The 20,269-nt window shown below is 35.2% G+C and overlaps 2 protein-coding genes across 2 annotated transcripts in view; one reads left to right on the top strand and one right to left on the bottom strand.

The window, feature by feature from the left end:
* The window catches only part of TRPC5 (transient receptor potential cation channel subfamily C member 5), a 183,460-nt gene that overhangs the window by 85,340 nt on the left and 77,851 nt on the right, over window positions 1-20,269 (bottom strand). The gene's annotated exons all lie outside the window — the stretch shown is intronic.
* TRPC5OS (TRPC5 opposite strand) lies at window positions 15,169-15,519 on the top strand. Its single transcript, XM_054580357.1, has one exon. The coding sequence runs from the start codon at window positions 15,169-15,171 to the stop codon at window positions 15,517-15,519; it is 351 nt and encodes a 116-aa protein (XP_054436332.1).

The raw sequence follows: 20,269 nt of genomic DNA, 5'->3' as shown, positions 1-20,269 counted from the left end.
TGTTGCTTTCTTTCTGGAAAAGAGCACCATTTGGACATGGCATCATTTTCTCTGACATTCACACGGTGATTCCCCCACACAAACTGCGGTCTTTAGATGACTTTATGTGTGTGTATTTCTGTGATCTGGAAAATTCACACATTCAGCTTCAAGGCACTGGGTTAATGGCGTAAGCAAGGCATGTGTCTGTTCGGACAAAATATGTGGCATTCTTTTCCTTAAGGACTAGGAGCTTTGCAGTATACTGTTGGAGGCTACAGGAAGAGCGCACAGAACTGAGTTTCTGGTTCTACTACATTCCAGCTATGTGACTTTGGGTAGATTGCTTTGCCTCTCTGGATGTCAATTTTCCTAAATGTAAAATGGAAATAATAAACTTTGTGTTACCCCACCCATGTTATATTGTAACTGGGAAGATCAAATGAAATGTGATATGAAAACAGTAGAAAAAGTATAAAACAATATAAAAAATGTAAAGAATTATTAGTCTTATTATTCAATCAACAAACATTTATTGAGTACCCACTGTGTGTTAGACACTGTTCTTGAACTTGAACAAAATGGAGATCACTGCTTTCACGTAGTTTACTTTCTAGAGAGGGGAGCCATAAAATAAAGAATAATCATAATAATTCCACTTCTAAGTGTATATCCAAAGAAACCCAAAACACTAATTTGAAAGAATATATGCACCCCCATGTTCATTGTAACATTATTTACAATAGTCATGATATATAAACAACCCAAATGCCCATCAATAGACAAGTGGATAAAAATGTTGTGAGACATATATACAACGGACTACTAATCCACCACAAAAAAAAAAAATCAAATGTTACCATTTGCAACAGCATGGATGGACCTAGAGGGTATTATGCTAAGTGAAACAACTTGGAGAAAGACAAGTACCATATGACTTCACTTGTATGTGGAATATAAAGAGCAAAATAAATGAACAAACAAAGCAGAAACAGACTCATAGACACAGAGAGCAGATTTGTGGTTGCCAGAGGGGAGGGGGGTTGAGGGGATAGGTGGAAAAGGTGAAGGAATGAGAAGTACAAAATACAGATTGGTGGTTACAATATAGTCATGGGAACGTAAAGTACAACATAAGGAACATAGTCAATAATATTGTAATAACTATATATGTTGCCAGATGGAAATATTGGAGGGGGGACACTTATAAAGTGTATGATTTTTTAACCACTATGCTGTATACCTGAAACTAATAGAAAGTAATATTGAATGTAAACGGTAATTGAAGAATAAAAAATAATTTAAAATAAAAATAAAAAATAATAATTATAATAAATAGGTAAAGTATACAACATATATAGAAGGTGTTAAGTCTTAAGATAATTTAAAAAGGAGGGCAGAATAAGAAAGACTCAGAAGTACTAGGTTAGGAGGGGGAGGTTCAATTTTTTAAAGGGTGGTAAGTGTAGCTCTCATTGAGAAAGTGAAATATAAATAAAGGGTTTGAAGAAGGTGAGGGATTTAGCCATTCAGATAACTGAGTAAAAACCATTTCAGGAAGAAGGAAAAACCAGTGCAAAATGGCTAAAGTGGAAGTGTGTTTGGTGAGTTTGGAGAAAGAGGCCAGAGTGCCTGAAATAGAGGGAAGGAAAAAGAAGAAGATGAAGTTGCAGATTATATCATGAGGGGCCATGCAGGTCATTAGAAGAATCTGGTTTTTACTCTGAAGGAAATGCAGAGCCATTAGAAGAGCAGTGACATGATCTGACTTATATTTTATAGGACACAGTCTAACTGTTGTGTTAAGAAGAGACTGGAGTGAGGCAAAGGGTATCCTGTCAGGCTGTTGAAATAAAAGTTGGGAGGTGAATGGTGGTGGCTTACAATGACTATGTGTCATTAGATTTTGGATATATTTCAAGGCAGAGCCAACAGAATGTTCTGGCGGATTGGCTGTGGATTGTGGGAAAAAGAAAACATTTAAAGATAAAGTCAAAATTTTTTAACCTGAGTAGTTAGAAGGATAGAGTTGCCATCTACTGAAATAGAGAAGGATATATATATATATATATATGGAGTAGGTTTTGTAGGGAAGGTCATGGATCCAATTTTGGATATATAAAGTTTTAGATATTAGAAATCAATGTAAAGACAATTAGATAGACAAGTATGGTATTCTGGAGAAAGGTCTAGATTAGGTACATAAATTTAAGAGTCATCTGCATATAAGAGTTATTTACAGCCTATATGAGATCACCAAGGAAATGACTATCAATGAATAAGAAGAGGACTTGGGGAGTGATGAACAATGTCAAACACTGCTTATAGCACAAGGAAGATGAGGACTGGAAATTGACTATTGGATTTAGGAGTGTGGAAATTACTGGTGACTTTGACAAGGATAGTTAGGTGGAGTGGTCATTTTATTTAATTAAAAGTGTATTTTGGAACAGAAATACTTTACTGGGTAATATGAGTCACAAGAGATAAGAGAGATAGTTTGTTCTCATTGAGCAAACCTGCTTTGAGATTACCCTGCCTCAAGCTAATATTTAAAAAAGAAACCCTGCAAGGAACCCTGTAAGGACAATTCCATCCAGCCTCTCACTTGAGTAGCATGCTGGTCTAGTATTGGGAGGGCTCTTGCCAAAGGAGAGGGCTGTATGGTCCCAGTGTACTTTTCTGAAAGCCAAGCAAATCGGGAATTGAATTTGCTCTTTATCTACATTTAAAATGTTAAACTTCAGCTTCTTTTATGAACCCTGAGAGGTAGAGGAATGAAATTTTCAGAGGGAAAGGAAACAAGTTCATGCTCAAGGGCAAAACCTTTTTTTTTTAAAGAGATTACGAAAGATTTTTTTCTGCCTTACTTCCTCCAATTTATTCTCATTGTATCTATCCCAAAGGTCAAAAGGGAGAAGTTAGAAAACAGGAGACAAAGTACTCTTGTCTTATTTTTTATATTCATAGATCAACATATCGTCTTAGGTGATTTTAATGTTCAGTTAGGTTTTTGGTGTCTTTCCTTTTAACTAGAGTGGGAACAATAGTATATAAGGATGAGGACAATGAAATGGTTATCCTCAAGGCTACTTGTGACCCGTGATCTACTTGGTAAGCCATCTACCATGACTATATTTTGTTCTTGTTGACATCCTAACACTACTCTCTACTCTGCTGGTGATTTGAAGCTTCCCAGCGCATCACTAGGCAGACCACAGTGTAAGGAACAGCACAAGAGGACCAAGAGATGAAAGAATCCGATTCTTACTCTTGCTCTGCTACTAAGCAGCTGTGTAATCTCGGCAAGTCACTTATCCTCTTTTGGTCTTCATTTTCTCATTGTAAAATAGGGATAATCCTTGCTGCACAGGATTGTTATAAGAATTAAATAAGTTAAATGCATTTGAAACTACTCGAGGATATAATTAACAGATGAAAACTGTAAAACATTGGAATGAGCTACCAAGGGAGGTTACTGAATCTTATTTTGAGATTATTAAAAACAGAAGCTTATTCTTTGGCAAGTAAGCAGTAAGCACATTTGCAGGCAGAAGGAAGAAATATAGGACTTTCAATCTTCTTTCATGTGAAGTTATACTAGACATAGGGTAATGGCTTTCATTTCTTGCCTCAATGACTTCACCAATTACTTTTCAAGTAGATATTTCCAAGGCATAACCAGTTCATGCTTTAAAAGGTTCATTGCCATAATACCAGTGGAAGGCTTTGTCCATGCACTGGGCAGAACACTGGGCAGTGTTCTGAAGGAATAGTCAATGAGCAGTCTGAAGTGTAATCAACTTTTTGCCTGCCAGAGCTCAAAGCCAGAGTGAGCAAGTGTTTCAAATGCAAGAGGGAGTTTGGCTAGGAAGATTTGCTAATCCTCAAGGATTCCCTTCCTGATTGATCTCAGGTCTCTTAAAAGAGTTATATGTGAACAAGAGTTACAAGACCATGCTGCTCCCTCACATCTTTATCCATGTTCAAAGTCATGTTCGTTCTATGAATTGAATTCTATTTCTGGTGCTTCCTTCCAGTTTTTTTTTGTCTGCAGGTATCTCTCTTCCTACTTTCCAGGGTTCACTAGTCAGTACCTGGAATGTACCACACCCTTGTCCCTAGATTCTGGGGATTTCTCCAGGACAACAATATTAGTTAGCATATATTAAGAGCTTACTATATACCAAGCACCATTCTAAACTTGTTCATGTATTAATTCATGAAATTTTCATAAATGTTATTGTCTTCCTTTTATGAGAACACTTAGGTAAAAGATAGTTGAGCAAATTTCCAGTTAGTTAGTGGAAAAGCTGAAATTCAAATACAGGTCTGCTTGACACAGATCCTACCCTTAAAACCACTAGCATCATTTTACTTCTCCACATAAGCACAAATAATTTTTGAGGAAAAATTTTGGAATAAAATCCCTTTTCCTGTTATCTCCAAGTTCTGTTTTTATTTCCCTTATTTTACACCCTGTCCTCTGCACTGGTAATATGTAAAAGCCAAGAATCTTTCTGGAAGAATTACATTTTTTTTTAGACTCTCTGGGGGCCTGTGGGCTTCTCAAAATAGCCAAGATTCTACCAAGTCAAGATGGGGTGGCTTTCCTCATGTCTGGATAGTGTTTAGACAAAACTACATGCCTGTCTAGGAAAGTAATCAACAGTTATATTTTCAAAAGTGTTTGTTTTTTTTTCCAGTGACTAGGTTGTTTTTCTGAAGGGTAAGCAAGAATTTGTGATTCTCTCTGAAATAGTGAACAAATTTGGAGGAGGAGGAAAGAATTTCAGTAGAATTTGGTTTAAATTAACCATAAGGACATTTCCTACTCCTCTCCCCCCATTTTTCAGTTTTTGCTTGGAATTTTTCATATATTTTCAAGAAAAGGCCATGTTTACCTCCTCAGCCACACAATTCTTTTCTTTCTTGATAAATTAAAAATAGTTCACGGGGATTTAAAATGTCAGATCCTATAACAGGCAAATTCCTTATTGTACCAAGGTTTTTTGTTAAGGCAACGTTTTGTGGCTACAAAAATTGAGTTTAAAGGATAAATGCTGTTTGCTTGTTCATTGTGGCTCCCCAGAAAGCTTCTGCTATATCAAAATTATAAAATTTGCCCTCTGGTGACAAGGATCTCTTGATGTTTTTCTCATGGGTGGGAAGGGCAATGAAAAGTAATTTCTGAGGGTGTTTTAAAAAAATCTATATAGAATGCATGTATCCAAATAGTACTGCAGCACTAGAGAAGGGAGGATTATGAAAGAAAAATGACTAATTTTAGATAGGAAATTGGCACCTGTACTCACCAAAGGCACATTTTAATTTCTTTCCCATAACTGCCTCTGTTCCCTTTGGATGTGAACTACTGCATTTTGCTGTGTATATAATACACACTTTTTTGTCCAAATATTTGAAGGAAAAATAAGGATGTGCATTATACATGGATAGTACCTGAAATACCTTGTATCTGTTCTTGTGTTTTGTAACTATTTGTTACATGATATTTCTTGTACCATAATGTATCCAAAAATAAATGCTAAAATTCCTTTATAATACAAAAAACAAGTATCTAAATATAAATAAATAAATAATTGAATTAAAAAATAAAACAAAAGATTTTTTCTCTGAAAGTGTGGGCAAAATGTAGGTGCACAGTATACACAGCAAAATACGGTAATTTTACCTTGCCTGATGCAGAGAAATTTATCAACTATAAACATTGGTTGAGAAGATTTGGATTCCTTTGCTCCTTTTCCATCCTACTGTTAGACACTTCTTGCCAGTCTGCAACTTACAAGCATTACAAAATAGAAGGGTAGAACTGTCAGCTAAAAGAAAAATGGTGGCTTTTGATTTGTTGTGCTAAAAAAAATGTCATAAGGGTGAGATTAATAAAAATCTATAGAATTAAAGATCCTAGTTATCAGATGGAGAGTGTGGTCTCTGTCTCAGCTATCTTTCTGAGCTACTTGTAAGATGTGAGTTATCTCATCTTGCCTCAGTTTAAAATTCTACCTAGCTATAAGTGCCTCTTGCTTTACTTAGCACTACCAAGAAGCAGAGAGCCACAGGGGGCAAAGGGACGCTTCTCTGTACCTTCAGCCTTCATTCCATTTTCATTGCCTGTGGTGACTGGCTTGCCCAACCTTGGAAAGACTTTCATCACTGTCACACTGTCCTTGGTGGTTTTATAGAAAGCAGATACAAAATTAAAAATGAAATAATTTTTGAGGTATACCATACATATGGGGAAGTGTACAAATTATGAGTACAGTTGAATGCATTTTAAAATATATTTAATATATCAACACATAGAACATTTCCAGCAGCTCCCACCTAGTGGTAACCACAACATTCACTTCTGTTTTATAGATTGATTTTTTCTGTTCTTAAATCTTACTTATAAATGAAATTATATAATATACACTCATGCATTTGATTTCTTTTAACATTCTTGTACATGTACTTTTGCGGACATTTATACTCTTTTATTTTGGTTATATTCTTAGGAGTAGAATTGCAGGGTCATGCATTAATGGCATGTTTAGTTTCTGTAGGTACTGTGAAACAGTTTTCCAAAGTAGTTGTACCAGTTAACACTTTTAGCAACCATGTCTGAGCATTCCAGTTGCTCCATGATCTTCTCATTGCTTGGTATTGTCAGTTTTTCAATTTTAGCTATTTTAGTGGGGTTTTGTGTGTGTCACTGTAGTTTTAATTTGCATTTTACTCATAAGAAATAATGAAAACCTATTCATATGCTGGTAGGACATTTTGTTTTCTTTTTCTTTTTTTTAAATTTATAAATCATGTTTATTCTATTATGGTTGTCTCAATTTTTACCCCTTTACCCCCTTACCCATACCACACCCACACCCCACTCCCACAGTCAATTCCCATTCTGTTGTCCATGTCCATGGGTCATTCATACATGTTCTTTGTCTAGTCCCTCCCCCTTCTTTCCACCATTGTCTTCTTTCCCCATCCTCTCTGATCACTTTCAGTCTGCTCCATGTTTCCATGCCTGTGGTTTATTTTTTTCATTAGTTTATTTTGTTGAATAGTGTCCACTTATAGGTGAGATCATACTGTATTTGTCTTTCACCGATTGGCTTATTTCACTTAGCTTAATATTCTCCAGTTCCATCCACGTCATCACAAAAGGTAGGAGTTCCATCTCTCTCTCTCTCTCTTTCTTTCTTTCTTTCTTAAATGCAGATTGATTTTATCTATTTTTTAAATGTCAAAGTTAATTATAAAATATTAAAAAAATTTAAAACCATTATAAAGTTCCAGCAATTAAACCAACATGACACCAGCACAGAAATAATCAAGTAGATCAATGAAATATAATGAGCATTCTAGACACAAATGTATATATCTGTTTAACAATATAATATATGATTAAGTTGATATTTCAAATCAATGGGTAAAATAAGGCTTATTCAACAAATAAGGTGCATGGACCACTATTATGGTAGGATATTTAGATGTTCTCTTCTGTGAAGTGCCGTTCAATTATTTTCTACTTTAAAAAAATTAGTCTGTTTTTTCTTCTTGTTGATATGAAGGAGTTTAAAAATATATCTATATACTGGATACAAATCCTGTGTTAGATATATGTACTGTGAATATTTTTTCCCAGTCTGTGGGGCTTTTCAGTCTCTTAAGGTGTTTTTCATAAATGAAAGTTCTTAATTATAATGAAATCCAATTTACCAAACTTCTTTCATAGCTAATACTTTGTGTATTAAATAAGAAATTTTTGCCTATCAAATATAATGAAGATATTTGCCTATGGTTTGTTCTAGAAGATTTAATGCTTTATATTTCATATTTATATCTATGATCCATTTCAACTTTTTCTTCTTCTTATTGTTACTACTACTTTGGTGTCTGGTGTGAAGTGTCATGGTTCCACTGATTTATCTGCTGGTCTTTGTGCCATTGCCACATTGTCATAATTACTGTAGTTGTATAGCTATCCTTGATATGATAGTTAATGTCCTTCAATTTTCTTTTTCGTCAAGATGTTTTGGCTATTCTAAGCCCTTTATGTATCTTTAGGAGTTTTAGAACCACTTTGTCCAAAGTGCCCTTTGAGGGTGATTTTGAGCTTATTAACTTAATAGCCACCTCAGGTCCTCCCACCTTCAAGAAACTCCAGGTAACATTTTGAAGCAGCAGGCGACAGTGTGTTTACGGTAGTTCCCTCCCACTTCTGAGAAGTTATCTCTGAAATACCGCGAGACTGCACTAGATTTCCCTGAGCCTTTCACAGTTAGGCACCAGCCTAGAACCCAGCTCACTTCAGGTAAGAAAATTATTCCTGTATCTCAACCTTCTCAAATTTTTAATACATTATACTAGTCTCAAACTTTATGTAGATATCTCCTTTTCCTTAGTAGAGTCTCTGCTTTGGGGCCAAACCTCATCTTCAACTCATACCCCGATTTAGCAATCACCATATGATTACCAGCTTACTTAGGAAGGGCTCTTACTTCTCTGAAATTTTAATTCAGTTTGTCTTTGTTTTCAAAGATCGCGGATATCTCTAAACCTATCAAATTTACTGTTTATCCTTTCTTGTTGTTGTTTTTTAGTTGTGACGGGAGCACACATATTCCATTTGAAAGCAAAGTCCAGAAACACATTTACCGGACAGCCCCTTGACCCTCTCATCCATCTTGGCTCTATCTCAGGTGAGTAGTTTATGAGTATTTGCGCGAATTTAGTAGGTCAGTGGAAGGGCAGGTAAAATGGACACACAGTCCTGTAAAAAATGATGTGGATCCCTGAGGGGATTGATCAGGCTCTGTCCATTCCCATGCCCTAGAACTCGCTGTCCTAAGAATTTGGAATTCAGCCAGTTTCCAAGGATGGCAAGTTAGATTAACATTCTCAGTTCTATTCCTCCTAGAATGAGACGTCATCTTTGGTGCAAATAAGGAAAATTTTGCTCCTGTAGGAACTTGAATTTCTGCCTCTGGCAAAAGACTTCAGGAGTCAGACCTGGACTGATTTCCAGTTCTGCAACTTAACGTAACTATTTGACTGTGGGCAAGTTACTTTTTTTCTCTGATTTTCAAGTTTTCCATCTGTAAATTCATAATGTTATTGTGAGGATTGGTGGGTTTTACAGTACTTAAGACATAATCTTCCACAAACATGAGCATTTATTATAATAATTATTTATGAGCATGTCATCTCATCTGATATATAGGTTTGTTTTTTTTTTTTTGAGAGACAAAATGTGAGGGAGAAAGAGAGGGAGAGAAACATGAATGTGTGAGAGAGACATTGACTGGTTGTCTCTCACACACTCTGAACCAAGGACCTGGCCTGCAACCCAGGCGTGTGCCCTGACTGGGATCGAACCAACAAAACTCTGATTCACAGGCCAGCACTCAGTTCTTTGAGCCACACCAACCAGGCCTGATATATAGTTCTTGAGGCTGGGGATTATGCTTGGTTACTTTGAGAGGGAGTAAAATTTACATATATTGAGATACACAAATCTTAAGAGTACCACTCTATGAATTTTGACAAATGCATACCTCTGTGTAACCCAGAAGTCTAAAACATGATCATTACCATCACCCCATAAAGTTCGGTTATGCCCCTTCCCAGGCAGTTGCCATTCCTCTAGATATAACCACTATTCTGATTTTTCCTACCATAGATCATTTTGCATTTTATATTGAGTTGGCCAAAAAGTCTGTTTAATTTTTTTGTATGATGGATCTAGTAATACTTAGTTGTCTTTAACTTCATTTGAAACAGATTTTGTTAGATTACATTATGACAGCTGTCATATCAGCATGCATTAAAAAAAAACTTCTCAAAATTGGTGAATTTTTGTGCAGCGATTTTAATATTGAAGTTGTAAGAAAATATGCAACATTTTCACTGTATTATGCTTTATTATTTCAAGAAAGGTAAAAATGCAAATGAAATGCAATAAAAAAGTTTTCTGCAGTGTATGGAGAAGGTGCTGTGACTGATCAAAGGTGTCGGAAGTGTTTTGTGAAGTTTCTTGGTACTATTGATGTTTTGGCCAAACAGTTCTTTGCTGTGGGACTGTCTTATGCACTGGAAGATGTTTAGCAGCACCCCTAGCCTCTACCCACTAGAAGCCAATAGCAGGAGATAGCTGACATACTCAAAATATCCAAATCAATACAGTTATTGGTAAAAATGAAGAAGGTATCTTTTATTTTATGGAATAAACTAAACAGACTTTGGCCAACCCAATAGAATTGCATATGAATGGAATCATATAGTATGTATTCTTCTTTTGGGTCTGTTTTTTCAGTAAGTATAATGTTTTTGATATCCATCCATATTGTTGTCCCTATCAGTAATGGTTTTCTTTTTATTGCATATTAGTATCACATTGTATGAATATACCAGTTTTTATCCACTCTTCTTTTGATTGACACATAGGTTCTTTCCACCTTTTTGGGAGGGTGTTTATTATGCATATGTCTGCTATGATCATCCTTGTAAACTTTCATTTCTTGGGTAAATATCTTGGAGTGGAATTGCTGGAACTACGTCGGTGCTTGCTTAGTTTTAAAAAACCTGCCAGATGTTTCCAAAGAGGTTGTACCATTTTACATTCCAGCACTAGCAATATGTAAGAATTCTGGTTGCTTGACATCTTTGTCAACATGATGTTATCAGTCTTTAATTTTAGCCAGTCTACTGAGTGTGTTGTGGTATCTTTCCATAATGTTTATTTTCATTTCCACGATATTAATGATATTGCATGTTTTCATGTGCTTATTAACTACAGGCATACCTTGGAGATATTACAGGTTCAGTTCCAGACCACCACAATAAAGCAAATATCACAATAAAGCAAGTCACACATTTTTTTTTTGGTTTCTCAGTGCACACAAAAGTTATGTTACACTATACTGCGGCCTATTAATTGTGCAATAGCATTATGTCTAAACAACAAGGTACATACCTTAATTAAAAATACTTTATTGATAAAAATGCTAACCATCATCTGAGCCTTCAGCAAGTTGTTTTTTTTTCCTCATGGAGGGTCTTGCATTGATGTTTATGGCTGCTGACTGATCAGGATGGTGGTTTCTGAAGGTTGGGGTGGCTGTGGCAACTTCTTAAAATAAAGCAACAATGATGTTTGCCTCATCAGTTAAAAGGTTGCCACATTGATTTTACTCTCCCTTTTACAAATGATTTCTCAAATATCACTGATCACAGATCACCATAAAAATTTAATAATAATGAAAAAGCTTGGAATACGACATAGATACATGAAGTGAGCAAATGCTGATGGGAAAATGGCATCAATATACTTGCTTGATCCACGGTTCCCACAAACTTTCAATTTGTAAAAAACATTATTTGTGAAACACAATAAAACAAGGTATGCCTGTGTTTATTTTTCTTCTTTTGTGACATGGTTTTTCAAATCATTTGGCCATTTAAAAAACTGATTTGTTTGTATTTTTATTTTTGAGCTGCAGGAGCTCTTTATACATTCTGGGCACAACTTCTTTGTCAGATATATGTTTGTGAATATTTTAATCTGTGGATTTCCTGCTCATTTTATTAACCATGTGTTTTGATAAATTGGTTTATCTTTGTACCTCCTGCTATTCCCATGCATAGCTGAAACTTGATAATATTTACTGAATAATAAAGCTAAAAATTGTTCCTCCTTCCCTCTTTTATTCAGTAACACCGATTACCTACTATGTGGCAGCCTCTCTCCTGTGCTTTTGGTGATACAGCAAAAAGCAAAACAAACAACCTTCTTAATCTCATGGCACTTACATTTTAATCTATATGTACATGGTGTTGGGGTGGGAAACAGAAAAACAAATGAAAAGAAAATATGAGGTAATTATAGCTGCTGTAATACAAAAATGCACTGTATGTGTAATGAGAAAAGGATGATTGGGGGCTATTTCAGGTTAGAGGGTCAAAAATCTGAAGAGATAATATTTAAGCTGAGACCAGAATGAGAAAAAGCCATTTTTTCCCCTGGGGGAAAGGGATCTCATGCAGAGGGAACAGGTAATAAGACCTTTAAGGAACAGGCCTTTAAGGTGACTTGAGACTAGGTACAAACTATACAAAATACCTTTTTAGGTAAACTAAAGTGACAGAGACTGGTTGCTTTGGAAATTATAATAAATGGAATAAGCTGTTGCTATACTGTTACTCTTTCTTAGTACTGCAGTACTTAGCAGTATCTCAACATCTTCCCTGCCTTCCCTGCACCCCTGAGCTCCTAGGGTCCAAGATGCTTTGAAGTTTGGAATTGTGGATTGGCTAACACAATGGTCATCTGGATTAAGTCTAGGTCAGGAAATCTTTTCCATCAAAGGTGACTAAGTGATAGACAAAGTAAATCAAGGGTTACATAAGTAATAAGCAACTACATTTGTGTTTATAAGATAATAAAATATGAAATGTTTTGCCTCTGATTTTTATGTTTAGATCCTGTAATGTGAGTCTAAAAATAAAATGTCAGTTTGATAAATGGAATATAATTTATTTCTAAAGTTTTCCTAGTTTAGAGAGAGATGGAAGAAAAGATGATGGGAAGGGATAATGGAAAATGGAGATAGAGAGAAAGTGAAATAGAATAAAAAACAGGTGTAGAAATGGTGGTATATTGACCAAGAGGAGGAATGAAACAGTCCTAGAGGGAGGAGGAGAAGCTGAGAAAAAAGTGGGCAAAAAGGAAGTCAGAAGTTAAATAGGTTTTGTGTGTGTTCCTATCATCCTCTTGTGCCCTTGGGCTTGAGCACCACAGTATGTTATTTTTTCCTTTGAAAAATGTGATGGTGTTCTCTAGTAAAATTTAAGACATAGTTTTCTTCTGTGTTTCCCTTCTGATGAGCTGTTTCAATTCTACATTAGTGCCAAATTCCTTGCATGATTTTTTTCACTATTTTCTTCTATTATACTGCTTTTTCCTCTAATCAAAAATTGGAGATCTTTGAATTAAGAAAACAAACTACTATGTCTCTAGTACCCATTCTTCCATACTTCAGATGGAAAGTTGCCTATAACCAAAATCATACCTTCTGATCATCATGGTTTTAATCATTATTATAGGGCAAATCCCATTTCTATTGTCAGGATTTTGGACACACACACACACACAAAGTGTGGTTCTGACAGGACTTATGCTAAGTGCAGATAGTTTTTAACTCAGTTGGTCAAACCAAGTCCTCTGGAGACCAGCAAGTTCCATGTGAAAAAAAATCACAGACCATCTGGTTGATGACTTGCTGTACTCCAGCAAGTGAAGGTTTAAGGAGTGCAGTTAATTGGGCATCACTCTGGTCAGAACTGCTGAGACAGGGCAATAGCAGATTTGGCTTTATCTTGAAGGAGTGAGATGGATGGCTGCTTCCTAATAATCTTCATTAGAAGAAGCTTAACTGAGCCTGGATAGAAAAAAAAAACAACCGAATTTACAGGATGGTTGCTAGAAATTTGATGTATATACATGCCCAGGAAAACAATTAGTCAAAGGTATATAGCTACACTGATCAGTCATGAACTGAATATATATGCTATAATGCAAAATTATTGATTGTCCTATAGCAGGAAGAGCAACCTTGTAAGGGGAGATGAGAAAGTGAACAATGAATGAAATTTAGCAGTACACGTATGATACACACCAGCTCATCAGAATGGAAACACAGAATAATCTATTTAAGAGGAGACAATTGGATATCCGAAAACTAATGTAGATTCTACAGTCTTGGGGACCCCAAGTTCCAGTTCTCTTGTCAGTTCAATTTAAGGTTGCAGAATTGGCACATGAAACCTCAGGGCATATGGGTGTGAATGTCCTAGGTAAGCAGAGGAGAGAGGATGAAGAAAACAAGCTATAAATCAAATAAGAAACCGAGTAAGCAATATGAGATATGTAAAATTACTAAAAATTTGAATCGCTAGCAAACATTTTTTATTAAAGTATATTTGACATGCAATATTATATTGGTTTAGGTATACAACATAATGATTTGACATTTATATTCCTTACAATGTGGTCAACACAATAAGTCTAATAACCATCTGTCACCATACAAATTATTATAATATTGACTATTTTCTCTATGCTATTTCCACAGCTATTATGTCTCTGTGACTTATTTATTTTTTATACAGAAATCATTTTTAAGGGAAATGGGAGTGGTAAACCAGAGAGGTGTGACAAGTAGATAATACTGGGCTAATCTCTACATTTTTAAGCAAAGAATATGGCTTTCAGAAGCATAAACACTCAGAAAGAAGGTGTGCAAAGAACTCCAGACATGCAGATGAGAATAGTATAACTATGGTTTTTAGGCAAAGTTAGAGGAACCATATGCTAGATATGGAACATTGGCCATAATAGGAAATGGCCAAGGAACTAATTTAAAACAGAAGTTGTGTAAAATTTGCAAAAGGCAGAGAATGTGGGAATTTCATAGACTATAAATCTCCTAGGTTGCAGAGGCAATTGGAAACTTTGATGAATGGATTATTAAATCACAGAAAGAATTTAGCAGCACCAGATATAAATGGCAATGAGACAAACATGCTAATAAAGAGTGAACTGAAAGACTCTGAGTGAATGTATATTCTTCAAAAGAGATTTTGAAGAAGATAGACAAACTATCTGTGCTCACTTTGTTCTCAAATCCCCTAAGAAGACATAACGATCATGAAAGGTTTAAAGGAGAATATGAGTAGTAGATCGTTGCAATGTCATCAAAAAAAGAGGAGCAATAGCTAAGGGTACCCTTTCAACCTTATCCTATAGTCAGAACCTGTAGGGTGGATAAAGGCTCAAGGACACTAATCTTTATATTTCTCTTTTTTTTTTGTTATTAGATCTGCTTTGCTGTTTTCTCTTGGCTGTGACAATCTGCCAGGTGATCATTATAATAGCAGTTCACTACCAGTACCAACAAGAGTACTACATATAATTTTGTGGGAACTTCAGCAACTTTATCAAAAATTGTTATAGGACCACTGGCCTCATTCTGTGCTTGATCATCATAATTGTATCAAAAACGTAATTTCTGGACCAAACAAACACACAACCACTGCCAGTCTCACAAGATTCATTGTCGCCAAGAGCCCATTTGCTACACCTTTTAGGATTATTTTATCTTCTGAGGAGAGCATTGAGTCATGGATGCTGCGTCAATCCCTGTACTAGTTGGTGGGCTTGTTGATTGTCTAGCCCAGTTAATAATCATAGCTGAAGAGATTCTACAATTAATGTCACAAGAACAAGTTCCTTGTGTAGAACAAAATGATGCAGCAGAACAGCCAGGAGCAGATTCAGCTCCTCCTGAGGAAGCTTCACGGCAAGGTGCCGCTTTACTACCAGACCTCGCTAATCTACCAGATTTAGAATCAATACTTACACCAAAAGAAGAAGAAGAACTAATGTTTGATATAGATCAAGCTATGTTAGATGTAGAAAGCTTGTATGGAGAAGTACTCTCCAGTATAACTGATGACTTAAGATGTGGATGAGACCCTGTCAGCATATAAGAACTGACTGTTTTTCTGTTTCCAGTATTTTTTTTGTGTTTCAAATATTTTCCAGTTTTTCTGAATATTAGCAATCTGAATTTTCTTGTAGTTCTGCACATTTTCCTTAATAATACCTTATAGAACAAGTAGTATTTGATTTAGTTCCAGCAGAGGCTCATCTCCTTTCTTCTTTGTACTTACTTAAAAAGCTCTGACTGTAGCCATATAGTTCTTTCTTTACCTGTACTTGTTCTCCTGCTAGGATTCCTGATAACAGGTGCAAACAATAACAAAGAAAATAAACTCCTCACCTAAAAATGGAGTGAAGACCTGATGAACTCTATCACAGTTTGACACTCAATTTCATTGTTCTACAAGGAATGGAAGCTGAAAGAGGAATAATTCCCAGGATGGCATTATAGCAAATATATTCAAATTAACAGGACAATATTGGAACACTTTCACTTAAGAAGATATAACTTTTTACTTAAAAAGGCCTCCATACTAGGCCTTTAGGAAAGTGTGTCAACCAATGGATTCTACAGCAGACTAGGGGAAATGATTCTGAAAAAGCAACATCTACCAGATAATAAAGCTGCGAAAAGATTTTCAGATAACTTCCTCAAGGGAGAAAACTTTGAAAAAAGCTGAGGCCAAGAGGTTGCAATGCAGGACTATTTCCTCAAATGCTGATGCACATTGCAACTACTCTGCAATATTGTTCCCCAAATGGAAATGGCAAATTACATCAAATAACAGGAGAGAAGTACTAGTACTAGAAGGACTAGATAAAAACCTGCAAGGACTATTCACCAAAGGAAAGTCAAATACTTATGGAATAGATTTAGATATCATGGTCCACAAGTAGTAGTGGATAAAGTGTATCTTCTTGGGTATAGCTAAACTTATAAAGAATAGCTGATAGGCTTATTATAGCGAATCTGCTGCAGTCTTGACGTAGAAATTTTAACTATTGAGAGATGGGAACGATATGAATTTAAACAAAGTATGGACTGGTATTTAGCAACAATAATTCTACAGATACCAGGAGGGGAAAATGCCCTCCTGGAAGTTAGAGGACTTCCGTGTCAAAACAGAGAAAGGCCAAATAAATGTGTGGGAAATTCACTGATCATATTAAATCCATGTCATACAGTATCCTCCCTTCCACTTGGAAGAACAGGTACCTTTCAGACAAGCCTATGGACACTATGGTCATCCTTTCTAGAGAACAGCCTTTGTATCTCTTGACATGAGCAACAACTAGGTAAAGACATTCAAGTGTAGCATTAGACAAAGTGGTATATGCAAATTGTGAAGAAGTGACATGTAGAAGTCAATCCATACTGGTAGAAACCTGACTATATCAATTCATATAGAGTCCTAAAGCATATTGTAGTCAAAGGGACTAAAAGACATTTAGTTCAGATAACTTCAGACCTAACCAACATGACATATGCTGCATCTAATACCAAGGTCTGCATACATAGATATTGGCATACAATGGCATATTAATTTCAAGTGTACAACACAGTGATTCAACATTTATGTACTTTATGATGTAATCACACTAAGTCTAGTAACCATTTGTCACCATGCCAAGTTATTATAATATCATTGACTGTATTCCCTGTGCTATATATTACCACATCTCCATGGATTATTGACTTTTTAACTGGAAGTTTGTACCTCTTTAATCCCCTTCACCTTTTTCTTTCACCTCTCCCCCACTTCCTTTGAGAAACATCTGTTCTCTGTTTCTATGAGTTTTTCTTTGTTTTCTAATTAATTTTTTAAGATTCCATGTATAAGTAAAATCAAGTGGTATTTGTCTTTCTCTATATGACATTTCATTTAGCATATTACCTTCTATGCTTTAATTAAAGATTTAGAAACAGCAAGAGAAGATATAAACTCTGTGGTAGGAATTTGGACTTTGGGAAATTGTCTTATAATTTTGTGTCAAAATAAAGCTCAAAGCATCAATACTTGGGCAAGGTCAGGAAACATATAAAGGAGAGCCCATATAAGTCTGCTACAAATTATATTTTATGAGCAATTTAACTGTAAATGGACAAATCTGGTGCTTCTCAAATATAGATACTGAAGAGTAGCTATTGTCCTACTAGAATTCTGGAATATGGACTTTACAATTCTACAGCAGACTAGTGTGAACTTGTTAAAGCTGTTAGTATTAATGAGGGAACACAAGCAACCAATCTAACTGAAGCAAGTCATCAAATAAACCAAGAGGAATCTGCGAGACTATTCCAGACCTTGAAACAAGATAAAGCTTGAACCAGCCCATAAAACAACAAATGGTCAACGTGGTCCAGTATTAAAGCAGGAAAATGCTACAGCTTCATAATACATGGAGCTGGTTAGCTGCTTGGCTAGGTGGGTCACCTGGAAAGATTGTACTATAATGACAAATCAAGAATAGATAAAATATTGTAATGTTTGATTGTGTGATTATGTTTTTAACAATTGTTAAGATGTAACCCTACTCCAAGTAATAATATTTGCATTTATTCTTTGGAACAGAATTAGAAACAATCAATAGAGATAAGGAATAATTGTAGGAAATAAGAAAACACTTAGGAACAAGAGCTAGTAGGGGAAGTATTTTCCGAAGAGAGAAAAAATGTAGTAAGTTGCCAACATTTATGCAGCTGTTTATGGTGGAAAACCATAGAGTTATTTCCTAAACAGGTTTATGAACCTCGCCTTGTTTCTGTTATATGCAAATTAGCCAACCCTAAGTTGTTAATTCTGATAGAAATAGCTGGCTGGCAATTGACACAAGTCATGCACTTAGAAACATGATTAGATGGAGATATATTAACTAACTTGGCAGTCTACTTATGGGATGCCTCTGATTGGAATCTTGCATCTCTTCTCCAGGAGAATGAACAAAGTGGCTGATATTTTATCCAAACTAGCTCTTTCCTGGAATTTTTTAAAAAAATTTTATTGAATTTATTGGGGTGACATTGATTAATAAAATCACATAGGTTTCAGGTATATAATTCTCTAATATATCATTTGTATATTGTATTGTGTGTTCACCAGCCCAAGTCAAGTTTCCTTCAATTTCTGGATCTCCTTGAGATAGTCTCATCATTCTGAGAGAAACTTATAGGTGTGAAAACCAAGGGAGATAGGCTGGTAGATGGCAATGAATTAATAAGTACAAATCTTCCTCCTGTGTGTGATTACACAGTTGCATACTTATATGCAACTAGCAGTGATGATTACTGCTAGTTATTTGAATATAATCCTTATTAGCTATTGAATCATACAATTTTATTATTATGTGTTTTAACAGATTTTAACTAATAAACTTTTATTTGCAAATCAAAGAACTTGTGGTCATTTTAATTACTTGGTGGTGAGTTTGGAGTCTACCAAACAAGCAACAGAAGGCGGAGTATACTCAGAGAATATTATACCAGGTGTCTGAAGTTCTACTTCTGGATTTGTGAGATAATCCTGAACAAATCTCTGAAATATAGTCTTTTCTTACTTGTAAAATGAGAGTTAAAATAATTTTTCTGTCTATTCTCAATGGTAATAAGGAAAACAGAATGATACAGTTTTCAGTGGTCTTGGTATGGTATATTGGAAAATGGGACAGGATATGTGAAATAATGGCTTTTTTGGAATATCTGAAAAATGTCTATATGACAATACCTGCAAGTCTCTGTGACATGTAAAGATTGTACAATAGTTTTATACCTGTTTTATTAGAGATTAACACTTTCTTAATTTACTCCATGTCAAACTTATAGTTCAGGCTTAGTTTTTCTTCTGAGCTTGTTTTTTCTCTAACCAAGTTAAATTCTCTTTGGGAGTCCACTTGAGTTCTAGTAGGAGTACTAATGAGGAAAAAAACAACAATAAAAAAGCCTTTCAGGAAATAGTGAATTATGTTCCATTTAAGGTTAAGATTTTGTTCCTGAGGAGGTTACATAACTCTGAACATTATTAACTCACTATTGTCCAACTAAATTTTTACAATTTTTTTTTTACCTCAAAGCTGACTATTGTGTTGTTGTATTGGTACCTTTATCTTAACAGACTAGAGGTGTTTACTAGTTTTTTCTTGGACATACTTGTTACTTTTTCAAGGGCCCTATCCTTCTGGTCCACATCTAAAACTTGTTTTCTTCTGAATGTAAGACCCTTAGTTCACCAACCAAACAACCAACCAACCAACCAACCAACCAAACAAACAAACATGAAAAAAACTTAAAAATAACTCCTAGCTCCTGAAGTTATTTGGGAGTTATTTGTATTGACAGATACAGCTATATGTCAGTTTCAGATGTTACATCTCTTCAGGGTAATAAAGACTCTTTGAAGGTGATCTCCATTTATACCCTTGAAGAATGGAAATACATTTCAGCAAGGTAAGGAAAACCACTGAACTCTTTATCCCTTGTCACAATTTCATCTTAAAGACCCCAGTGAAATGCTGAAAGGATCTCAAGAGTGTTTTTTAGATTAACTCAAGTATTTATTGTAAAGTGGACTAGGGAGCCACAATTAGAAAACACTTTAGTATTTCATATTTGTTTAACCAAAGATGTCAACAAAATCTGTTGTTGAAAACACATAAACACACATGCTTCTAGATTATAACAAATTCTAGCAATATTATAATTTTAAAAGTTTTATTTTTACTTAAACACTGGCCTTTCTTGAAACTGTATTTTCTAAATTTTTAATGTTGGCAACTCCCTAACTT

Source organism: Pteronotus mesoamericanus, unplaced genomic scaffold, assembly GCF_021234165.1.
Source record: "Pteronotus mesoamericanus isolate MK-2021 breed Mesoamerican mustached bat unplaced genomic scaffold, CSHL_Meso_final contig_58, whole genome shotgun sequence".
In the NCBI taxonomy this organism is placed as follows: Eukaryota; Metazoa; Chordata; class Mammalia; order Chiroptera; family Mormoopidae; genus Pteronotus; species Pteronotus mesoamericanus.
This window is presented reverse-complemented; position numbering and strand designations above follow the sequence as displayed.

Coding starts and splice junctions, on each gene's coding strand:
- TRPC5OS (XM_054580357.1), top strand. CDS start 15,169: ATGGATGCTGCGTCAATCCCTGTACTAGTTGGTGGGCTTGTTGATTGT.